This window comes from Schistocerca nitens, chromosome 11, assembly GCF_023898315.1.
Source record: "Schistocerca nitens isolate TAMUIC-IGC-003100 chromosome 11, iqSchNite1.1, whole genome shotgun sequence".
NCBI classification, from domain to species: Eukaryota; Metazoa; Arthropoda; class Insecta; order Orthoptera; family Acrididae; genus Schistocerca; species Schistocerca nitens.
In genome coordinates, this window is record NC_064624.1 from 63916416 (window position 1) to 63941025 (window position 24610).

At 44.6% G+C, this 24610-nt stretch overlaps 1 protein-coding gene across 1 annotated transcript in view; it reads right to left on the minus strand.

Annotated features, from left to right (window-relative positions):
• Positions 1–18858, minus strand: part of LOC126213332 (uncharacterized) — a 116530-nt gene extending 97672 nt beyond the window's left edge. The window contains exon 1 of the mRNA XM_049941023.1: positions 18724–18858. Within this exon, the coding sequence (XP_049796980.1) occupies positions 18724–18801 (78 nt within the window). The 5' untranslated portion in view covers positions 18802–18858. The remainder of the gene's footprint in view (positions 1–18723) is intronic.
• Between the last annotated feature and the right edge of the window lie 5752 nt (positions 18859–24610).

The window sequence follows — 24610 nt, forward strand, 5'->3', positions numbered from 1 at the left end:
GTAGCAGTCCGAGAAAGCAGCATCCTTTGGGCATCCTATAAGAGACGAGTGGGCAGGACCCCACAGAATGTGTCCTGTGATTGGTGCTATGCATTTTTGTTACACCCTGTACGATCCAATGGATAAAAACTATTTCTCAATAGTGGTCGAAGATGAGTCTTTCTGCGAAGTCATTTGGACACAATTAATTGGCTGAAATGCACTCCAGTTAGTCATTGGATGTTTTTTAGCAGCCATCCGATTCCGCCGTAACAGCAGTAGAATGATCAAAGAAAGTGTATGCACGGTAGCGCAGAATATTATTCGGAACCGTATTTACTCTACAATGTACACATTCATTGTAGGTGGTACGGGCAGAGAGTCCTATGAAGTACACTGCGCAACACGATTAAAAGATAACTTGTTCGGAACCCCGTAAATGTCTCTGACTGCAATGTATATGCTTGAAATGTTGCTCAGAGGTGCCTACAATCTTCCTCTGTAGTGGTGCAGAAGTGGGCCTCCCTCCGGTCTCCTTCTGGCTCGACGACGATTCCAACAGCGAGGTATCGACACGGGCGAAAGAACTGCCAGATCTCAGCAGAAGTTCACGTGGGTTAAAGGGGTCACACCGGCACCAAACTCCACCACAACGCTTTCCAACGCAGCCGCGGGCGTGTCACAAGATGAGAAAGACGTCACAGCCCGTAAACACTTACGGCTCTCGGACTGACGTTGGGGCCGGGTGTGCCTTCGTCATCGACACGCGTGTCTTTCGATATCGGCTTCCGGCACTCTGCTCGGTATTTACAGCAGAGCTCTTCGGCCTGTATCGGGCCGCGGAGTACATCCGGCGACACAGACTTTTCAGTTGTGTCCTCTGCTCAGACTCTCTCAGCGCCCTTCAAAGTCTACGTGCGCTGTACACCAGCCGTCCCTTAGCGCAGCAGGTCCAGGAAAAATGTCACTTGCTCACTCTTGGTGGAACCAGTGTGATGTCTATGTGGGTCCCTGGCCACATCGGTGTGCCAGCAAACGAGGCTGCTGACGCTGCTGCCAAAGCTGCAGTCCTCGTACTGTACCTCAGCCCGCTAGTTCCTGTATTCCCTCCGATGATGGCTGTGTTGCCGTCTGTCAGGGGGTGGTGTCCCTTTGACATCGCCAATGGTCCTCCCTTCACGGGAATAAGCTCCGACTTAAGCCTCTCCCAGCGGCTTCGACGGCCTTCTCTCGGCCCTCCCGCCGGGAGGAGGTCATTTTAACTAGGCTGAGTATTGGGCACTGACTTTTTAGCCATCGTCATTGGATAAGTGGCGCTACCCCTCCACTTTGCACTTTGAACCCCATTTCCTGACGGAATGCCCATTTTTTAAGCTTTTACGTTGCAGCTTGTGTTTGCCGTCTGAGTGTTCGGCCGTTTTAGCCAATGACGCGCTGGCTGACGACCGCGTTCTACTATTTGTCTGCCAAAGCAATATGGCGAAGGCCACTTAATTTTTAGTTTTTCGACGTCCGTTTCTGTATGGTGTCTTTTTTAGCCCTTTGTCCACGTCGATGTTTTTAGCTGTCTTCTCTTATGTCAATTGTCACTGACATACAGTCGTTTTTTAACTCCTCTTCGTCTTCGTATTCTAAAGTTCTGACCTGGGCGCGTATGACCCAAGTTGTTTTTTACTCCCTAAAGAAAAACAAAACCACAAAGAAAAACATTTCGCTCCCTCTTTTTGGGCCCCTGCGATGGAAGTCAGAGTGTGTCAGTAGCGTCGAAGTTTGTCGAGAATATCTAGCTGTCGTTTTCGACCGCGAAATGTGTGGGAATTAACGCCCCAAGGAAAGGGGTGGGTCCATTGTCGTTCTTTGTGCCACTCCCTGAGATCTTTTCATTTCGATTCTGAACGGCGGTGTGTCTGAAACGTTTTGCTGGGCCACTCTTTAGAAAATCGCGTGATTTCAACATTGGACGCCGCGGCTCTGACCTCCATCGCAGGGGCACCAAAAGAAGGGGTTAAATCGGGGTAAGACCAGCTGTGACGACCTTCCTATAGCGTGACGCTTCGGCGGACAGAATTGTGGCGAAATTTTGTCCCAATGTGTCGTCATTAGCCCCCTTTACACGTCACAGGTCACACGAATTTTCAAGAAAGGTAGTAGGAGCAATGCATTTAGTTACAGGCCCGTATCATTAACATCGATATGCAGCAGGATTTTGGAATGTATATTGTGTTCGAACAACGAATTACTGCGAAGAAAACAGTGTATTGACACATAGTCAATACGGATTTAGAAAACATCGTTCTTTTGAAACACAACTAGCTCTTTCGTCGCACTAAGTGTTGAGTGCTATTGACAAGGGATTTCAAACTGATTCCGTATTTCTGAATTTCCGGAAGGCTTTTGACACCGTACCACACACGTGGTTTGTTGTGAAATTGCGTGCTTATGGAATATTGTCTCAGTTATGTGACTGGATTCGTGATTTCCTGTCAGAGATGTCAGAGTTCGTAGTGACTGACGGAAAATCATCGAGAAAAACGGAAGTGATTTCTTGCGTTCCCCAAGGTAGTGTTACAGGCCATTTGCTGTTCCTTATCTATATAAACCACTTGGGAGTTAATATCAGCAGCCGTCTTAGGTTTCTTGCAGATGACGCTGTCGTTTATCGACTAGTAAACGCATCAGAAGATCAATACAAATTGCGAAACGGTTTGGAAAAGAAATATGTATGGTGCGAAAATTGGCAGTTGCCCTAAATGACGAAAAGTGTAAGGTCATCCACATGAGTGCTAAAAGAAATCCTTTAAAGTACGGTTACACAATAAATCAGTCTAATCTAAAAATCGTAAATTCAAGTAAATACCTAGGTATTACAATTACGTACAACTTAAATTGAAAGGTACACATAGAATATGTTGTGGGGAAGGCTAACGGAAGGCTGCGTTTTACTTACGAAATGTAACAGATCTACTAAGGAGACTGGCTACACTACGCTTGTCCGTCCTCTTTAAAATACTGCTGCGCAGTGTGGGATCCTTACCAGATAGGTTTGACAGAGTACATTGAAAAAGTTCAGAGAAGGTCAGCAAATTTTGTAGTATCGCGAAATATGAGAGTGTCACTGAAATGATACTGGATTTACGCTGGACATAATTAAAGCACAGGCGTTTTACGTTGTGGAGCAATCTTCTCGCGAAATTTAAATCACCAACTTTCTCCTCCGAATGCGAAAATATTTTGTTGACGCCGACCTACATAAAGAGGAACGATCCCCATGGTAAAATGAGCTCGTACGGAAGGATATAGGTGTTCACTGTTTCCGCACGCTATACGAGATTGGAATAATAGAGAATTGTGAAGGTGGTTCGATGAACCCTCTGCCATGCACTTAAATGTTATTTACAGAGTATCCGTGTAGTTGTAGATGTAGATGAGGTCTGACTTTTTCTTCGCATGTATCGACAGCCTGCTGTTGAAAGCGTCGCGGAGGTCAAGGGCAATATCGCAGGGTCGACGCTTCTCCACCATTACTGAGGAAGGCTGTAGGCACCTCTGGGCCACATTTGAAACTTATGCGTGCAGTCGGAGACAGTTACGGGGTTCTGTAAAAGCGGTCCTTTAATTCTGTTGCGCAGCGTAGTGATTGAATACGTTTGCGAAGACGGTCTTCAACAGCTAGTTGTACAACCAAGCCGCACGGTGTGGCCGCTCGGTTTGAGGCGCCATGTCACGGATTGCGCAGCCCCTCCTGCCGGAGGTTCGAGTCCTCTCCCTTGTTCTTAGTTCGTAGAATAAGTTAGTTTAAGGAGTGTGTAAGTCTAGGGACCGATGACCTCAGCAGTTTGGTCCCTTAGGAATTCACACATTTCTACAACCCACACGCAATGAAATTATTTTAGACCTTGCAGTTACGGACAGGCCTGAGCTTAACGACAGTGTAAGATTAGAAATAGAGATTAGTGATAATGATGTCAACATAGCTTTGATTGTTATCGAAGTTCATAAACTCAACAGAAAGACTGGGGTACAAATTACGCTGGAAAGAGCAGGTAAGCGGCTATTAGCTCCCTACTTAAAAAGTGGATAGACAACATTTAGTTCAAATATTATTGATGGATACGAGTTATTGCTAGTTTTAAACCCACTGTAGATAACACTCTGGAATATTATTTGCTTAGTAAATGTATCAAGGGCGGGAAACAAAGCTCAATCCTGGTCTTATGAGAAAATTCGGAAAATACTGAAGAAGCAGAGATAGTTGAACTTTCGGTTCAGGAAAGGAGGTGCAAATGTCGACCGGCAAATGTTAGAAAGAAATGTATGGATCTTGAAAAAGACCGAAGCGTGAAGCGTACAAAATCTTCCGCCGTCATACATTAGAGAAAGATCTCGCCGAGAATTCGAGAAAATTCTCGACCTATGTACACCAAGTGGGTCGCAGACTTGCAGTCAGTCACTCGTCGACCAGTTTCGTGTGGCAGTCAAAGACAATAAAAGGAAAGGAGAAGCTGCAAGTGTCGAGTTAAAAAAAAAAAAAAGAAATCACATAGCCGGGTCGTTGAGATGTAGCATCGTTAGGCCGTTACACCCACTCACGTCTGGAGGCAGCGGCTGAGTGTGGGGGGAGGTGGGTGGAGGTTGAGTGAAAGGGATGCCACCCCCGGCCGTCTGTACCTGGGGTGGCCTGCTTTTGTCGTGGGCCTCATGATCTGGAGGCCCCCCCAGGACAGAGCTCGTTCTAATAAAATCTCAAACAAGGCCAAAACGTGTTTGGTAATTAAGACGCAGTCTGCAGTTTGGGGCTGCATTATCAGGCTATTGCGCTTGCCTATGGTGGCAGGGGTAAAATACAGGGAGCGAAAGGCTATTTACAATTTGTACAGAAACCAGATGGCAGTTATAAGAGTCGAGGGACATGAAAGGGAAGCAGTGGTTGGGAAGGGAGTAAGACAGGGTTGTAGCCTCTCCCCGATGTTATTCAATCTGTATATTGAGCAAGCAGTAAAGGAAACAAAAGAAAAATTCGGAGTAGGTATTAAAATCCATGGAGAAGAAATAAAAACTTTGAGGTTCGCCGATGACATTGTAATTCTGTCAGAGACAGCAAAGGACTTGGAACAGCAGTTGAACGGAATGGATGGGGTCTTGAAGGGAGGATATAAGATGAACATCAACAAAAGCAAAACGAGGATAATGGAATGTAGTCGAATTAAGTCGGGTGATGTTGAGGGTATTAGATTAGGAAATGAGACACTTAAAGTAGTAAAGGAGTTTTGCTATTTGGGGAGCAAAATAACTGATGATGGTCGAAGTAGAGAGGATATAAAATGGCAAGGAAAGCGTTTCTGAAGAAGAGAAATTTGTTAACATCGAGTATAGATTTAAGTGTCAGGAAGTCATTTCTGAAAGTATTTGTATGGAGTGTAGCCATGTATGGAAGTGAAACATGGACGGTAAATAGTTTGGACAAGAAGAGAATAGAAGCTTCCGAAATGTGGTGCTACAGAAGAATGCTGAAGATTAGATGGCTAGATCACATAACTAATGAGGAGGTACTGAATAGGATTGGGGAGAAGAAGAGTTTGTGGCACAACTTGACCAGAAGAAGGGATCGGTTGGTAGGACATGTTATGAGGCATCAAGGGATCACCAATTTAGTATTGGAGGGCAGCGTGGAGGGTAAGAATCGTAGGGGGAGACCAAGAGATGAATACACTAAGCAGATTCAGAAGGATGTAGGTAGCAGTAGGTACTGGGAGATGAAGAAGCTTGCACAGGATAGAGTAGCATGGAGAGCTGCATCAAACCAGTCTCGGGACTGAAGACCACAACAACAACATGGAGCGTTCAGAAATTTTAGATTTTTTTTTTTGTGAAACATTGCATGAAACCTAAAAAATACAGAACGATAAGCATTAGCTGATAGTAAACGACTGTATGCCGCCACCGTTCATTCGGCGTATGGCACGGAAAGGTAAGAGCAATTAGCACTCCTACAGAGGTGTAATCAGTCGTCTTTCCCTCACTTTATTGAAAAGAGGAACAGGAATGGAAATTACTTCTAGTGGTGCGAGGTAGCCTCTGCCATGCACCACACGGTGGCTTGCAGTGTACGTATATAGATGGAGGTGTACATCTACATCTACATCTGAATCTACATCAGTACTCTCCGAATCACACTTAAGTGCCTGACAGACAGCTCATCGAACCACCTTCACAATAACTCTCCATTATCCCCGTCTCGAACAGCGCGTGGGGAAAAACGAGCTCTGATTTTCCTTAGTTCATTATGATGATCGTTTCTCCCTGTATAGGTCGGCGTCAACAAGATGTTTTCGCATTCGGAGGAGAAAGTTGGTGACTGAAATTTCGTAAGAAGATTCCTCCACAACGAAAAACGCCTTTGTTTTAATGATGTCCATCCTAGATCCTGTATCATGTCCGCGACACTCTCTCCCGTATTTCTTGATAATACAAAACGTGCTGCTCTCCTCTGAACTTCCTCGGTGTACTCCGTTAATGCTATCTGGTAAGGATCCCGCAACGTGCAGTACTGCTCCAAAAGAGGACGGACGAGCATAATATAGGCAGTCTCTTTAGTAGGTCTATTGCATCTTCTAAGTGTTCTGCCAGTAAAACGCAGTCTTTGGTTCGCTTTCCCCACAACGTTGGCCGGACTCTCTGGCCGAGCGGTTCTAGGTGCTTCAGTCCAGAACCACACGGCTGCTACGTTCGCAGATTCGAAACCTGCCTTGGGCATGGATGTTTGTGATGTCCTTAGGTTAGTAAGGTTTAAGTAGTTCTAAGTCTAAGGGACTGATGACCTCAGATGTTAAGTCCCATAGTGCTTAGAGCCTTATTGAACCCACAACGTTTCTGTGTGTTCTTTTCAGTTAAAGGGGACCACACAGTGATTCAGGTCGAAAAAACTCGATTTTCGGTTTTCATCATATTTCGATAGATTAAGGTTTTCTGTAAGTACTCTGAAAACGATTTTGCTGAAAAAATTTTTTTTCGAGCATTTAAAGAGAATTTTCCTACCACGTGTGTTTATGTGCCACACCCACTTTTCTGTCACCCACATTCCTGCATATATTTTAGATCTTTATATCTTCTACATTGCAAGTCAGTTTTTTTTTTTACTCCTGAGTGTCTTAGCTATCCTTGGAATGCAACGGTCGGTATTCTTTTGTTTCTGCTGTTTGTAAACAGCACGCTTTCAGACACACGGTTAGTTTTGTTCAAGTGTGATTGCGAGTAGTTGTTGTACTTACGTTTGCAGTAGTTTTTCACGTGTGTTTTTTAGTGTTTATTGAAGATGACAAAACGTAAAGGCATTTTCAAGAAACGACAATTTAGAGGAAACAATTTAGAAAGCTTTCTATAGAAGAGGTTATGTCGCCTGGCAACGATGTTTCTAATTGTATTTCTTCAACAAGTGCATCATGAAAGAAGCTCTCACCATTTGAAGAGAGTTACAACGAATTTACTGTAAGTGACAAGGAGTGCAGTAACATTATCATAAATTTGAGAATATGATCAGATATAATTTCTAAATTTGTACAATGTAGACAGTGTGGTGAGTCACAGAGTGTGAAAATTTGGCCGGACGTGGTGGCCGAGCGGTTCTAGGTGCTTCAGTGCGAAACCGCACGACTGCTACAGTCGCAGGTTAGAATGCTGCCTGGGGCATGGATGTGTGTGATGTCGTTTGTTAGGTTTAAGTAGTTCTGAGATCTAGGGGAGTGGTGACCTCACATGTTAAGTCCGTTGTGCTCAGAGCCATTTGAAGTCAATTAATCCTGGTGCAAATATGATCACTGGGCTGCAACATTGCGAGAAAATGAGGATAGCCGATGCAGACAGGTCTGCATGTAATGTGGCCAAGAAAGCTGGACAAACATCCAGGAAGGTGAAGAACAAGCTGGAAGACCTGCTAGAGGCCAAAGAAGGGCTATCATATGCAGCAAGACAGTTTTAATTAACTGTAAGTAACAAATTTCAAAAGGTTTTTCTTTAAAGTCAATTTCCCGCAAACTAAAATTTTCAGTACATATGCCCCATTATATCAGGAACTATCATAGATGAATGTATGAAATTTTCAGAGACTCTGCATAACATGAAAAGCCACCTCTGGTACTACATTCATTAATATTCCCTTATTAGGAAGTTCACAAAAAATATTATCTGCAGGAAAAACTTAAATTTTTTGTTAGTAAATTTAAAAAAGTATTTCTTAAAAACTATAAAAAGGATAAAGCAGATTATAGTACAGTTGACTCTATTAGCATCATGTTACATACAGTAAAAATGTTAAGGTCCTGCATCAAATAGTTTTTCAGAAGTTCGTCAACTACTTGCCTAAATTAACATGGGTTAGATTGGCAGGGTGTGCTCCCCTTAAGTTGTTTGTAATTGTAATTTACGGCCATCATATTTAGTTGATTTTTGGTGAAACTTGTGTTTAACGCATTCCTTTTAGCACTCATGTGGATGACCTCACGCTTTTCATTATTTAGAGTCAAATGCCAATTTTCGCACCATACAGATATCTTCTCTAACTCGTTTTGCAACTGTTTTTGATCATCTGATAACTTTACTAGACTATGAACGACATCATCATATGCAAACAAGCTACGAGGGCTGCTCAGATTGTCTGTCAAATCGTTTATATAGATAAAGAACAGCGGAGGGCCTATAACACTACCTTGGTGAACGCTTCTGTTTTATTTGATGACTTTCCGTCAATTACCACGAACTGTGGCCTCTGTGGCACAAAATCACTAATCCACTCGCGACACTGAGGCGGTATTCCATAAGCACGGAATATGACTACAAGCCGCCTGTGAGGTACGGTGTCAAAAGCCTTATGGAAATCTTAGAAATACGGAATGAATTCCAAATCCCTTGTCAGTAGCACTCAACACTTGGTGTGAGTAAACAGCTAGTTGTGTTTCACAAAAGCGATGTTTCCTAAATCCATGTTCATTGTGTGTCAATGGACAGTTTTCTTCGAGGTAATTCGTAATGTTCGACTACAAATACACTCCTGGAAATTGAAATAAGAACACCGTGAATTCATTGTCCCAGGAAGGGGAAACTTTATTGACACATTCCTGGGGTCAGATACATCACATGATCACACTGACAGAACCACAGGCACATAGACACAGGCAACAGAGCATGCACAATGTCGGCACTAGTACAGTGTATATCCACCTTTCGCAGCAATGCAGGCTGCTATTCTCCCATGGAGACGATCGTAGAGATGCTGGATGTAGTCCTGTGGAACGGCTTGCCATGCCATTTCCACCTGGCGCCTCAGTTGGACCAGCGTTCGTGCTGGACGTGCAGACCACGTGAGACGACGCTTCATCCAGTCCCAAACATGCTCAATGGGGGACAGATCCGGAGATCTTGCTGGCCAGGGTAGTTGACTTACACCTTCTAGAGCACGTTGCGTGGCACGGGATACATGCGGACATGCATTGTCCTGTTGGAACAGCAAGTTCCCTTGCCGGTCTAGGAATGGTAGAACGATGGGTTCGATGACGGTTTGGATGTACCGTGCACTATTCAGTGTCCCCTCGACGATCATCAGTGGTGTACGGCCAGTGTAGGAGATCTCTCCCCACACCATGATGCCGGGTGTTGGCCCTGTGTGCCTCGGTCGTATGCAGTCCTGATTGTGGCGCTCACCTGCACGGCGCCAAACACGCATACGACCATCATTGGCACCAAGGCAGAATCGACTCTCATCGCTGAAGACGACACGTCTCCATTCGTCCCTCCATTCACGCCTGTCGCGACACCACTGGAGGCGGGCTGCACGATGTTGGGGCGTGAGCGGAAGACGGCCTAACGGTGTGCGGGACCGTAGCCCAGCTTCATGGAGACGGTTGCGAATGGTCCTCGCCGATACCCCAGGAGCAACAGCGTCCCTAATTTGCTGGGAAGTGGCGGTGCGGTCCCCTACGGCACTGCGTAGGATCCTACGGTCTTGGCGTGCATCCGTGCGTCGCTGCGGTCCGGTCCCAGGTCGACGGGCACGTGCACCTTCCGCCGACCACTGGCGACAACATCGATGTACTGTGGAGACCTCACGCCCCACGTGTTGAGCAATTCGGCGGTACGTCCACCCGGCCTCCCGCATGCCCACTATACGCCCTCGCTCAAAGTCCGTCAACTGCGCATACGGTTCACGTCCACGCTGTCGCGGCATGCTACCAGTGTTAAAGACTGCGATGGAGCTCCGTATGCCACGGCAAACTGGCTGACACTGACGGCGGCGGTGCACAAATGCTGCGCAGCTAGCGCCATTCGACGGCCAACACCGCGGTTCCTGGTGTGTCCGCTGTGCCGTGCGTGTGATCATTGCTTGTACAGCCCTCTCGCAGTGTCCGGAGCAAGTATGGTGGGTCTGACACACCGGTGTCATTGTGTTCTTTTTTCCATTTCGAGGAGTGTATGTTCCAAAATCCTGCTGCATGTCGATGTTAATGATACAGGCCTGTAACTTAATGGATTATTCCTATTTTCTTTCTTGAATATTGGTGTCATCTGTGCAACTTTCCAGTCTTTGGGTAGGGATCTTTCGTCGAGTGAGCGCTTGTACATGACCGTACAGTATGGAGATATTGCATCAGCATACTCTGAAACGAATGTAGTTGGTGTTGAGTCTGGACCGAGGGACTTGCTTTCATTAAGTGAGTTACGTTGCTGCACTACCTCCGAGGATATCTACTTCTAAGTTGCTCATGTTGGCAGCTGTTGTTGTTTCTAATTCTGACATATTTACCTCGTCTTCTTTGGTGAGGGAATTTCGGAAAGTTGTGTGTAGTAACTCTACTTTAGCAGCACTGTCATCGGCAGTATTTCTGTTGGTATCGCGCAGAGAAGGCATTTATTGCGTTTTTCCGCTTGCATACTTTACGTGCTAACAGAATCTCTTTGGATTTTCTGCCAGGTTTCGATACAAAGTTTTATTGTGGAAACTACTGTAAGCATCTCGCATTGAAGTGCGCGCTAAATTTCGAGTTTCTGTAATATATTGTCAGTCTTGTGGATTTTGCGTTCGTTTAAATTTGACACACTTATCTCGTTGTTTCTGCCACAATATTGTGCACTGTTTTGCGTATAAAATCGTTTGTTAATTAATTTGGTATAAATCTCTCAATTGCTGTCGATATTATTTCTTTGAGTTCAAGCCACATCTGGTCTACACTTACGTTGTTAATTTGGAAGGAGAGGAGATTGTCTCTCAGCAAGGCGTAAGTGAATTTTTATCTGCTTTTTTGAATAAATATATATTTCCTTTATTTTTGGAGGATTCGAGCGTTACAGTACTCAGTTTCACTACGACCACCCTGTGTTCGCTAATCCCCGTATCCGTTCTGCTGCTCGTCATTAACTCAGGATTATTTGTTGCCAAGAGGGCAAGTGCGTCTTTACAACAGCTTACTATTCGAGTGGGCACATGAACTAATTACACGAAATAATTTTCAGAGAATGCGTTTAGCACAATTTCAGATAGTGTTTTATGCTTACCTCCGTATTTAAATATGTATTTTCGCCGACATATCGAGGGTAAATTTCAGCCACCACCAACAATAATTGTACGAGCCGGGTACGTGTTAGAAATTAAACTCAAGTTTTCTTTGAACTTTTCAGCAATCATATCATCTGAACTGAGAGGTCGGTAAAAGGATCCAACTGTTATTTTATTCCGCTTGTCAGGATTGACCTCTACCCATACTAACTCACAGGAAGTATCTATTTCTGTTTCTACACAAGGTAAACTACTTCTAACAGTAACGAACACGCCGTCACCAAAGGTATTTATCCTATCGTTTCTGAACACCGTTAGGTCCTGCTCAGACATTTCGGATGAACTTATCTCCGACTTTAGTCAACTGTCAGTGCCTATAACGATTTGAGCATCAGTGTTTTCTATTAGAGCCTTCACCTCTGCTACTTTCCCAACACATCCACGTCAATTTACAACTGTTATAGCGATGGTTCCTGGTAGATATCCAGCTATCAGCAAGACGCAGTTATTCTACATCAAACGTTTATTGATACGTACACTACACTTAAGCGTCAAAGAAACTGGTATAGATATGTGTATTCGAATATAGAGATATGTATACAAGCAGAATATGCACTACGGTCGGCAACTCCTATGTTAGACAAGTGTCTGGCGCAGTTGTTAGGTCGGTTTCTGCTGCTACAACGGTGGGTTATCAAGGTTTAAGTGAGTCTGAACGTGGTGTTATAGTCGGCGCGCGAGCGATGGGACACAGCATCTCGAGGTAGCGACGAAGTGGGAATTTCCCCGTACGACCATTTCACGAGTGTACCGTGAATATCAGGAATCCGGTACAATATCAAATACTAAAATGTAGACTTTCACGGTCGGAAATATCATGTCCATTATAATTATCCGGGCTGTTATGCCGTGGTCAGTTGATGTATTCTGTGTCGATTCCCAACGTTTCGTCTCCGACTGCGGGAGACATCTTCAAGGGGGTCCGTAGCTCGATGGAAGGTCCAACACACCCACTGGTTTGCTACTGACTGAACCAGTGGGTGTGTTGGACTTTCCACCGAGCTACGGACCCCTTGAAGATGTCTCCCGTAGTCGGAGACGAAACGTTGGGAATCGACACAGAATTCATCAACCGACCACGGCCTAACAGCCCGGATAATTATAATGGACACAATATCAAATCTCCGACATGGATGCGGCCGGTAAAAGATCCTGCTAGAACGGGACTGAACACTACTGAAGAAGTGTTCAGCGTGCCAGATGTATAGCTCTTTCACAGATTGCTGCAGATTTCAATGCTGGGCAATCAAAAAGTGTCTGCGTGTGAACCATTCAACGAAACATCATCGATATGGGCTTTCGAAGCATAAGTCCCCCCTTGTGTACCATTGATTACTGCACAACACCAAGCTTTACGACTAGCCTCGGCCCATTAACACCGACATTAGACTGTTGATGACAGGAAACATGTTGCCTGGTTGGACGAGTCTCGTTTCAAATTGTATCGAGCTGCTGACTTGTACGGGTATGCAGACAACTTCATGAATCCATGGATGCTGCATGTCAGCAGGGGACTGTTCAAGCTGGTGGATGCTCTGTAATGGTGTGGGGTGTGTGCAGTTGGAGTTGTATGGGACCCCTGATACGTCTACATACGACTCTCACAGGTGACACGTACGTAAGCATCGTGTCTGATCACCTGGATCCATTCGTGTCCATTGGGCTTTCCGACGGACTTGGGCAATTCAAGCAGGACAATGCGACACCCCACACGTCCAGAATTGCTACAGAGTGTCTCCAGGAACACTCTTCCGAGTTTAAACACTTCCGCTGGCCACCAAACTCCCCAGACATGAACATTATTGAGCATGTCTGGGATGGCTTGCAGCGTGATGTTCAGAAGAGATCTCCACCCCGCTCGTACTCTTACGGATTGACGGACAGACTTGCAGGGTTCATGGTGTCAGTTCCCTCGACCACTACTTCAGACAGACATCAGTCGAGTCGATGCCACGTCGTGTTGCAGCACTTCTGCGTGCCTGCGGGAACCCTACACGACATTTGGCAAGTAAACCAATTTATTTGGCTCTTCAGTGCTCTCTTAACAGCAAAAAATACGCTGTCGTCAAATATATTTATCCTATCCTTTCGGAACAGGATTAGGTCCTGCTCAATGATTTCGGCTGAACTTATCTCCGACTTCAGTGCCTATTACCGTTTGAGCATCAGTGCTTTCTGTTAACACCTCGAGCTCTGATACTTTCCCAACACATCCACTACTGTTTACAACTGTTGTACCAATAGTTCCTGGTAGATAAACAGTTGTTAAATGGTTCAAATGGCTCTGAGCACTATGGGACTTAACATCTGTGGTCGCCAGTCCCCTAGAACTTAGAACTATTTAAACCTAAATAACCTAAGGACATCACACACATCCATGCCCGAGGCAGGATTCGAACCTGCGACCGTAGCGGTCGCTCGGTTCCAGACTGCAGCGCCTAGAACCGCATGGCCACTCCGGCCGGCTCCGTGGTGGTAACCAAAGGCGTCATGGTGGCAGTCAACTACGTGAACACTGTTGCGGACGACTTGCATCGCTTCATGCTTGAAGTCTCCCCCTACGGCGATGGCATCTTTCAGCAGGACAACTGTCTGTGTTTCAAGAGTCAGAGTTGTGGTACAGTAGTTTGAAGGGCATTACAGTGAACTCATATTGACGTCTTGGGCAGTAAATATGCGTGATCTGTACCTGTTGCAACACATACAGGGCTGATAGTGACTGCATAATGGTGTGGGATGGCTTTACATGGAATGGACTTGGTCCTACGATCCAAGTGAACCGATCATTAACTGGGAATGGCTGCGTTCTGCTACTTCATTTTCAGCCATTCATTGACTTCCTATTCTCTGACAATAAGGGGACTTTTATGGATGGCAATACCCCATGTCACCAGGCCACAGTTATTTGCGATTCACGTGAAGAACAATCTGGACAATGCTGTTCCTCACGCACTGACATAGTTATGTTACGCACCGCCACCTTGTACGCTGCAGTCTGGAGCCCTCTCGCACCAGAGAGAGGATTGCAACTTACGCCAGCGAATAGGCGAAGTCGACCGAGTAAAATGCGTGACGTGTAATACCACAACCGATATTCAGAACACAAAATTCGGAAGAAATACTTTTCATTACGCCCTACAAATTTTGTAGCCAACAGCACTGCCGCAGTGGTAACACCTGTTCCCGTCAGATCATCGAATTTAAGCACTGTCGAGCTAGGATAGCACTAGGATGGGTGACCATCCTATCTGCCTAACGTTATTGGCAAGCGCAGTTCATTCAGCCCTTGTGCGGCAAACTGAGGAGCTACTTATTTGAGAAGTAGCGGCTCTGGTCTCGTAAACTGACGAACGGCCGGGAGAGCGGTGTGCTGACCACATGCCCCTCCATACCCGCATCGAGTGACGCCTGTGGACTGAGGATGACACGGCGGCCGGTCGGTATCGTTGGGCATTCCACGACCTGTTCGGACGGAGTTTAGTTTTTTTAGTAATTGTTTACTGTGTGACTCTTTGACATAGGTTCGAGCAACTGAAAGAAAGACAAATGTTCAGCTTCAACTAATATGGTTCGGTCTCCTTAATTTTTAGTAAACAAACCTATCTGAGGAACGAACGGAAACATACGACCCATTATACTCCGTCCACGCGTCTGTAACAGTCAGCTTAACATTTGCTCACGTGCAATCGAAATGGCTGTGCTCAGTTCGACTACACTTGAATACCATTTGCCGTCTTTACGGATAACTCATTCTAGCTTTACTACGGAATTCCGTTGCTGTTACGATGAGAGGCACTGACGAAACGACTCCCTTTCGGATTTGGAAATGTTGCGTGCATTATGGCAGTGGAACATTCGGGAGTTACGAAATGCTGATGAAAATCTTTATAACAAGAAGAGGTGCTTCCCTAAGGAGCCAGACACGATGTGGAACACCCTCAGACCGACGCCGACTCGCGTCCATGGTATATAGTTCTCAATCGATCTCACCCCTTCTTCTCTTATTTAATGCCGTGTCGGGTACAGGTCACACTTCGGATTCCAGCAATTATGGGTTACCTGTTTTTGACCAGCCTACACGCGTGAACAAGTGATTCCATGAGCTGTATGATACCTCAATCATTTTTTGAAGTGCAAAAGACAGAACCACGCGGCTGCTACGGTCACAGGTTCGAATCCTGACTCGGACATCGATGTGTGTGATGTCCTTAGGTTGGTTAGGTTTACGTAGTTCTAAGTCTAGGGGACTGATAACCTCAGATGTTAAGTCTCATAGCGCTTAGCGCCATTTTTGCAGGCCACAGGGAGGTCTCCACGCAAAACTATTTTTCCGGGGAGGGGCCCAAATTGGAAAGCTAATTTTACCTACGGTGACTTTGTACGTTATAATATAAATACAGTCTCGATTAAATCTTTCAATAGATCGGTCAGGTCGACAAGAATCGACTCTCTGTTTTCATTCGCATTAAATGATCCGTGAACGTGTTAATAGCACAAACTAGATGAATATTTAATTTACAGCAGTGTTACTGAAGTATCAATCTCACATAGTACTCTCTTCGCTGTGCCTTTTTATACAATTTTTCCGGGACTGGCTGGTAAGTGCGCGTTACCACTTACATGGGTCGGCACCTTCGACGTTTACTATTAATTTATCTAGCCTTATCCCTTATTTAGGTCTTACCTTTCCCTAGTAAGACTGTCATTTAATTATTTGATGTAGCCTATCTAGACAGCAGAAACACGAAATAAGATCATGGGGGGGGGGGGGGGGGGTTAGACTTGTTTATTTGTTTTTATATCGAATTGGTGGACACGAATTCTGTCCAACGTTGTGCTTAGGATTAACGAGTGATCAAAAGCCGATCGCTGTGACTTAGAATTTCAGATATATTTACTTGAAAACGACTTTTTTGCCGGCTATGGAAGAGAGGCATCTTTACAACTCGTTAAATAAATTTGTCTTGCTTAGAAATTATTATGGCGTGGATGAGATGCTTAATGACATTTCTGTTTTTAAAAATTGAAATTACGAACTAAATGATCCGCATCACTCGCATTAATTCCAGTGATTGGAGATGCTATGGTAACCTTCTCTGTATCTGCAGTACAGTTGAAGTAAGGATACAAGATAGTGAAGCGCTGGTTTACCGCACTTCCTTCTTATAACACAGCCACACTATAACAAAGAAATTGGATCGAAAGTTGTCTTACTAGTTGGTCGAAGAATAATAGCTAGTTAAGTGACTCCGAGAGAATGTCTTAACTTTTTATGTGGTTGGAGATGCTTACTTTGACATGATTGGACAGGGGCTTTGAGATCATGCTCGCTTGTATAGGTATACTCCACTCCACCTGACAGTTCCTGCTGAATTCAGTCACTATTTTGTTTTCTACACGAAAGGCATCTATTTCATTCATTCAAGTTTTAGAAGAAAAGTTCGAAAGACCTTGAGTCTATTCTTTCCTGTTTGGAAATGGCCGAGATGCAGCCTTGTATGTCTAAGTATGGCACTGAGACTCGAGACAGGAAGATAGTTATCTGAAACGTATCGTCAGATGATTTATTTATTTCCAACTACACGGAAAACCTTGCGTGAATACAGATTTAGTGATGAAACTGTCCACCATCTACTCTGCTTCACAAGAGTTTTAGCCTCATATAGGTTGGTGAATCTGCTGTTGTTCATCAACTTCTTTACCCCTGAAACTCTTTTCACTTTCAGTCATAATCGAGATTGAATAATATTAAGAAAGTACACTGGAGCACCTAAGAAACTGTTGTAGGCATGCGTATTCGAATACAGAGATTTGTAAACAGGCAGAATACGGCGCTGCGGTCGCTGCGAAAACAAGTGTCTGGCGCGGTTGTTAGATGGGTTACTGCTGCTACAGTGGCAGGCTATGAAGATTTAAGTGAGTTTGAACGTGACGTTGTAGTCGGCGCACGAGCGATGGGGCACAGCGCCTCAGAGACAACGATGAAGTAGGGATTTTCCCGTATGACCATTTCACGAGTGTACAGTAAATATCGGAATTGCAGTAAAACATCTAAACTCCGCCATTGTTGTGGCCAGGAAAAGATGCTGCAGGAATGGGTCCAAAGATGACTGAAGAGAATCGTTCAACGTGACAGAAGTATAACCCTTCCGCAAAATGCTGCAGATTTCAGTGCTGGGCCGTCAACGTCATCGTGCGAACCATTGAACGAAACATCGTGTACCCTCGATGGCTGCACGACACCAAGCTTTACACCTTGCCTGGGCCCATCATCACCGAGACTGGACTGTTGATGAGTGGAAACATGCTGAGAGGTTGGAAGTGTCTCGTTTGAAATTGTATCGAGTGGATGGACGTGCACAGGTATGGAGACAACCTCAAGAATCTGTGGGCCCTGCATGTCAGCAGGGGACTGTTCAAGCTGGTGCAGGCTCTGTAATTGTGTGGGCTGTGTGCAATTGGAGTGATATTGGACCCCTGACACGGAACAAGTACGTAAGTATCCTATCTGATCACCTGCATCCATTCACGTCCATTGTGCATTCCGACCGACTTGAGCAATTCCAGCAGGACAATGCGACACGCCCTACGTCCAGAATTCCTACAGTGTATCTCCAGGAACACTCTTCTGAATTTAAACACTTCCGCTGGCCACCGAACTCCCCAGACATGATCATTATCGACCATATCTGGGATATCTTGCAATGTGCTGTTCGGAAGAGATCTCCACCCCCTCGTACTGTTACGGATTTATGGGCAACCCTGCAGGATTCGTGGTGTCAATTCCCTCCAGCACTACTTCAGACGCTAATAGAGTCCATGCCACGTCGTGTTGCAACACTTCTGCGTGCTGGTAGGAGCCGTGCACGATATTAGGCAGGTGTATCAGTTTCTTCGGCTTTCCATTGTACTCAGTTTAAGCCCAAACTTTTCCGGGGGGGGGGGATGGAGGGGGAGGGTGCGTCCGCAACCTCCTCCCACCTGCATGTGGGACTGATCACAGTTTGGAAAAGCTCCAGTAGTGGTAGTCACGTAGAACTGCAATGATGAGCCGTAAGAGGGGGAGGTCGTGTGAAATTCCACGGGGAAAAATGCCGTCGTTTGAGCGGTTGACGCAGAGAAGAAGCAGGGCGGGTACTCACGGCGAGGGCGATGTTGGCGCTGGTGATGCCCGCCACCGCCGCCGCCGCCGCCAACATCAGCAGCGCTCCGGGCCCCATGCTTGGAGCCGGCGCGTCTCTCTATCTCTCTACGCCTGCGTCTGCCTCCGCCTCCACCTCCGTTCTGCGCTGTCCCGGTCGCAGTGCTGCGACCCTGCACTGTCTGTCGCCCCCGGCTGTCCTGCTCTTTTGTAATTGCGCCGCCAGATGCCACAAAGCGGTCCCTGTGAACTGCGCGCTTGTCCACCGCCGATACCATCTCTCCCCCACTCCTCGTCCAACGTATCTGTGCGACCCTGTCCTTCTGCTCTTCCTGTTTTGCAGCTTGTGTCAGCTGTTGGAGTATAATTCACCGCTACCAGGTTAGCGTGCTTTGCTAGCGAAATGGAATTCCTCATTTCATTTCCCAACGACCTTCTCTCTTTTTTTTTCTAATTTGGGAAGTTTGAATTGTCTACTACTCTTCCTTGTCAAGTCAGATGAATGTTTTGACTCCACAAGCATTACTATCGACACACAAGCCTGTAAAACTGGTACTGTGGTATCAGACATTTACTTTAGGAAAAATGTTTATTTTTCTGATTACGATTACAATTGCATACATTATTATACAGCTATCCCAGAACACTGTACCACTTCCAGGTTCTCTACATAGCGGACTCCAGTGGCAACAAAAATTTCATTTTGAATATTTCGCATGATTATTCGCTGTATATAGAAATTTAAAATGTTGTCATAATCTACTGATTAAGAGGTGACAGAAGTGACGGTATAGCGGCATGCACATAAACAGATGTCCATAGGATCACATACACGAAGTACAGCTGCCGTAGCTGTCATTTGTACTCATTCGTGTGAAAAGGATTCCGACGGATTATAAACGCACGCGGGAAATTAACGGACCCTGACCGCAGATGGTAGTTGCAGCTAGACGCATGTGACAATCCACGTACCGAAATCATTAGGGAATTCAATATCCCAACACCCACAGCGTCAAAAGTGTCCCGAGAATACCAAATTTCGGGCATTGCCTCTCAGCACAGAGGACGCAGTGGCTGAAGGGCTTCACTTAACGACCGAGAGCAGCCACGTTTGTGTAGAGTTGTCAGTGCAGACAGACAAGCTACAGTGCATGAAATAACCACAGAAATCAGTGTGTCACGTACGGCGAACGCATCTGTTAGGACGGTGAGGCGAAATTTGGTGTTAATGGGCTGTGGCAGCAGACGGCCGGTCAGACAGCTTTTGCCAACAGCACGACGTCGTCAGCAGCGCCTCTTCTGGGTTCCTGGCCAGACCGGCTGAAGCATAGACGACTGGAAAACCATATCCTCGCCAGATGAGTACGGATTTCAATTGGCAAGAGCTGATGGTAAGCCCTGAGTGTGGCGCAGATCCCATAAAGCCATAGACCAACTTGTCAACAAGACACTGTGCAAGCTGGCGGCGGCTCCACAATGGTGCGGTCTGTGTTTACATAGAGTAGACTGGGCCTTTTAGTCCAGCTGAACCGATCACTGACTTGAAATAGTTATTATCTTCTGCCTGGAGATCATTTGCAGCTATTAATGTTCTTTGTGGTCTTCTTGAAGTCTGGGGGTATTTCGCCTATCTCATGCATCTTGCACACCAGATGGAACAGTTTTTTGTCATGGCTGGATTTCCCAGAAGTATCAGTAGCTCTGAGGAAATTCCGTACGGATCATTGTCAAATTCTTCTCGCGGTATCGTATCCTCTATCATTCATTTACATCTTTCAAGCTAGTTTCCCTGCAAAGACCCTCTATACTCCTTCCAAATTTCAGCTTTCTCTTCTTGGCATATTACTGGTTTTCCATCTGAGCTCTTGATATCCATACAGTTCCTCTTCTTTTCTCCAAATATCTCTACAGTTTTCCCGTAGGCGGTGTCTATCTTTCCCCTAGTTATATATGGGTCTATATATTTACATTTGTCCTTTAGCCATCAATGGTTAGCAATTTTGCACTTACAGTCAGTCTCATTTTTTAGATGTTTGTAGTCCTTTCCACATGCCTCATTTGCTCCATTGTTGAATTTTCTCCTTTCGTCAATTAAATTCATTATATCCCGTAATATATAAGGATTTCTCCTAACCCTTTTCTGTTTATCTATATGATCCTCTGCTGCCTTCACTATTTCATCTCTCAGAGCTACCCAATCGTAGTCTACTGTACTCCTTTCCCTTGTTTCAGTCAATCGATGCCTATTGCTCTCACTAAAATTCTCAATAACTTCTAGTTCTTTCAACTTATCAAAGTCCCATCTCCTTAATTTCCTACCTTTTTCAATTTCTTTAGTTTCAATCTGCAGTTTATAACCAGTAAATTAAGAGAAACAACAGATTTACATCATTATACGTTTTTATACAGAGGCGTTGAGAAACAGATTAATGGGCAGACGGGCATAGCCATGGTAACAGATTCAGAGTGGAAGGAGAGAATTACACCCTGTACTTTTCATAATGAGTGATTAACGCTTTTAAGGTCGGAAACAGAGCGAGGTCACCTACTGTGACTGGAGATTATTGGTCTGAAAAGAGGTGAGTATAGGACTCAGATAATGTTTACGAAAGGCTCCTGCTTGTGTGTGCGGAAGTAAACGAACCATACTTGATTTATTTATGTGAGGGTTGGAATGTCTGAGTGGGTAATAACTGGATTAAAGGCGTGGTGGGGAGGTATGGAGGATATACTGTAAATTCAAATGGTAATGAAACAAGAAGTTTTTTTACATACACTAACTTCATAGTAACTAAAACGTTCTTCTGAAAGAAAACTATTCATAAAAACACTTGGCCCAACACATGAGATAAATGAGTTATATATTTTAGTAAGTGAGTTGTTTCTTTCCTTAGTGTAACACATTAAAATTTTCACGCAATGTGATATTTTCAGAGACTATTTTTTGTTATGGCCAAAACAGCATTTCTAATATAGTGAAGGAGACTCGTGGGCTCATCCCCTACAGATAAAGGAAAGTCAATCAATTTTACATTACAGTTTTTAAAAGATCCTTCAGCTTCAGATCTCTACCACCAAAGATTGCATTATTATTTAGTAAATTCACCTACACAAAATGATGGAATCGGGAACATCAAATACTGCATAAATAAGACAGCAGTTAAAGCAGTAAGTAAGCAAACTAAATGGCGAAAGGAGAAAAGAATTGTAATTTGGAATGAAAAAATTAAAGAAATAGTTTAACAGAAACAAAGACTATATGAGTGTTTGCTGCAGTGATCAAGCAAGCGGAAGTTATAGAACGATGAGAAGAAAGCAGAATCACTAACACGAAAGGCCCATCGTGGTTGTTACATTTGTAGCAGAGACAGAATGTGATGTTTATGACAGATAGCAGTTTGCTTTAACAGTGTTAAGAGACTAAAACAGATACGATGTAGAACAAATAAATGTAATATGTCAGGAATAATGGATAGAAAATTACAAGAATATGTAGTATAATCCATGGGCAAGTAATCATTATGAAAATATAACTGATTATGTTAACACTGATTTAATAACCCTAGAAGAATATTGTACTGAAAAAGAAAATCGTGGGAAAACTAAAAGAAATAGAGTAGGATTGTACTAGAAGAATATGGTATGAGGTATATGATATGCAAGCTTGAAGAGGAATACAATAAGGCTGGCCTGAAGATTACGGTTAGTTGGTTGATTCAGGAGAGGGGACCATACAGCAAAGTCATCGGTCCCATCAGATTAGGGAAGGATGGAGAAGGAAGTCGGCCGTGCCCTTTCACAGGAACCATCCCAGCATTTACCTGAAGTGATTTAGGGAGATCAAGGAAAACCTAAATCGGGATGGCTGGACACGGGATTGAACCGTCATCCTCCCGAATGCGAGTCCAGGGTGCTAAACAATGCACCACCTCGGTCAGTGCCCGAAGGTGAACATGAAGAACTGTGAGTAGTTAGCCCGTTGGAACGGAAAAGTAAATAATTTGGAGGTAGATGAAAAAGTGATTGGCGGTATGGAAAAGGCAAAATGTGGTATTATTTAATGAACAGAGCGCAAGTAATGATGAAATCACAAGTAGGTTTAATAAAGAAGGAGCTGTAAGAAGAGCAATTAACTCTGTTCTGAGAAAGCAAAAGATCAGAAGAGAATGTATAAACCTGCAATGCAGAATGTAGCAGCCTTGAGATGGATTGCTTAAGGCGAAGCTCAAGTTGTACAAGGATGTATAGAATAAGAAATGACGCTATCCGACAAATGGAGAAAATGGATAGGGATATCTGTGACGACATGTTGATTGGCCGTGAGGATAGGATGAACTTGGTGGAACGTGGTAGTTATACCGAATAGCATACCACGGTGGAAATAATCCCAGTGGAAGGAAAGAGGTCGCTCACAACGCAAATGGGAAAATGATGTGGAGGAGGCAATGGAAACACGGAATATGAACGTTGAGGAAACTCAAGACGGAAGGGCGAAGATGCGGCGCCAGCCAAAGATAATCCACAAGAAGAAGAAGAACAAGAAGAAGAAGACAAAAATGCAAAAAATGTCCAGGACTTGATGGGATGAATATAGAATAGATCATACGTGTTTGATTACTGATTTTGTTTTATTTGTACATCCGATCAATACCCGCTAAGTGAAAGCTAGAATTCCAGAACATAGTTATACAGCAGAAAATGTCTCCAGTGTTAAAAAAGAAAAGGGGGATCTCAGGAAAACTTGAAACTACGAAAGTTTCATATTGTTAAACACTGTCTACAAAATATATTTAGCTGTATTAAATAACTGCTTAAAGAATATGAGAGATCTGCTGTTTATACAGCCTTCATAAGTGTAAGGTAATGTAGCAATAATTTATTTACAGTGCAAGAAATAATACAAAGAAGGTAATTTAATTTACCAACTTACCCAGATTTCATAGATTTTGAAAAATCATTTGACAGATTAATATGTAGAGTAAGTGGAAAATTATTGCAGAACGTGGATACCCAAATCATTTAATAAACTGCATCAAGTGTCTGCGTAGTGGAACTTACATTGTTCTTGACGCCGCGAATTAAAGAGGGTAAAAGATTTTAATAAAACAAGGTTCAAGACAAGAATTCATTTCGTCGCCTACTCTTTTTAATGTTTATACAGACGATGCCATTCGAAAATGGAAAGAAAGAGCACCGAAAGGTATCCAAATAAACAGGATTTAATGTTATCGTACTGTACACTGATGAGCTAAAACATTATGACTACCTGCTTAATAGCTTGTTTGTCCGTCTTTGGATCGAGATACATCACTGATTCTGCGTATCAGGAATCAAATAGTTTGTCGGTAGGTTTTTGGAGGTACGGCATTAGACGTCTACGCACAGGCTGCGTAATTCGCGTAAATATGGGGTCGCTGAATTGAGTACGCGCTGATGGTGCCCGACAGCTATCCACATGGGTTCCACAGCTTTTACGTCAGGAGAATCTGGTAGCCGAGACGTCAACGTGAGTTCACTGAAATGCTCATCAAACCACTGTAGGACGGGTCTGACTCCGAGGCATTGACAGTTGTGCTGCTGAAAGATGACATCGCCGTCAGGGGAGACATCGAGCTTGGAGGGATGCAGGTGGTTAGCAGCTGCCAGCGTGTCTTCCATTGCTACCATAGGTCCCATGCGAGCGCAGGACAATGCCTGCCACAGCATAACACTGCTCCCACTAGCCTGCGTCTGTGGAGCGCTGCACGTCTAGAGGCGCCGTTCACCTCCCTGGCGGCGTTTGTGGAGACGGCCATCGACCTAGTGTAGCAGAAATCTGACTCACCCCAGGAGCCGACACTTTCCCATTGATCGACGGTCGAATAGCGATGGTCTGGTGCCCACTGCAG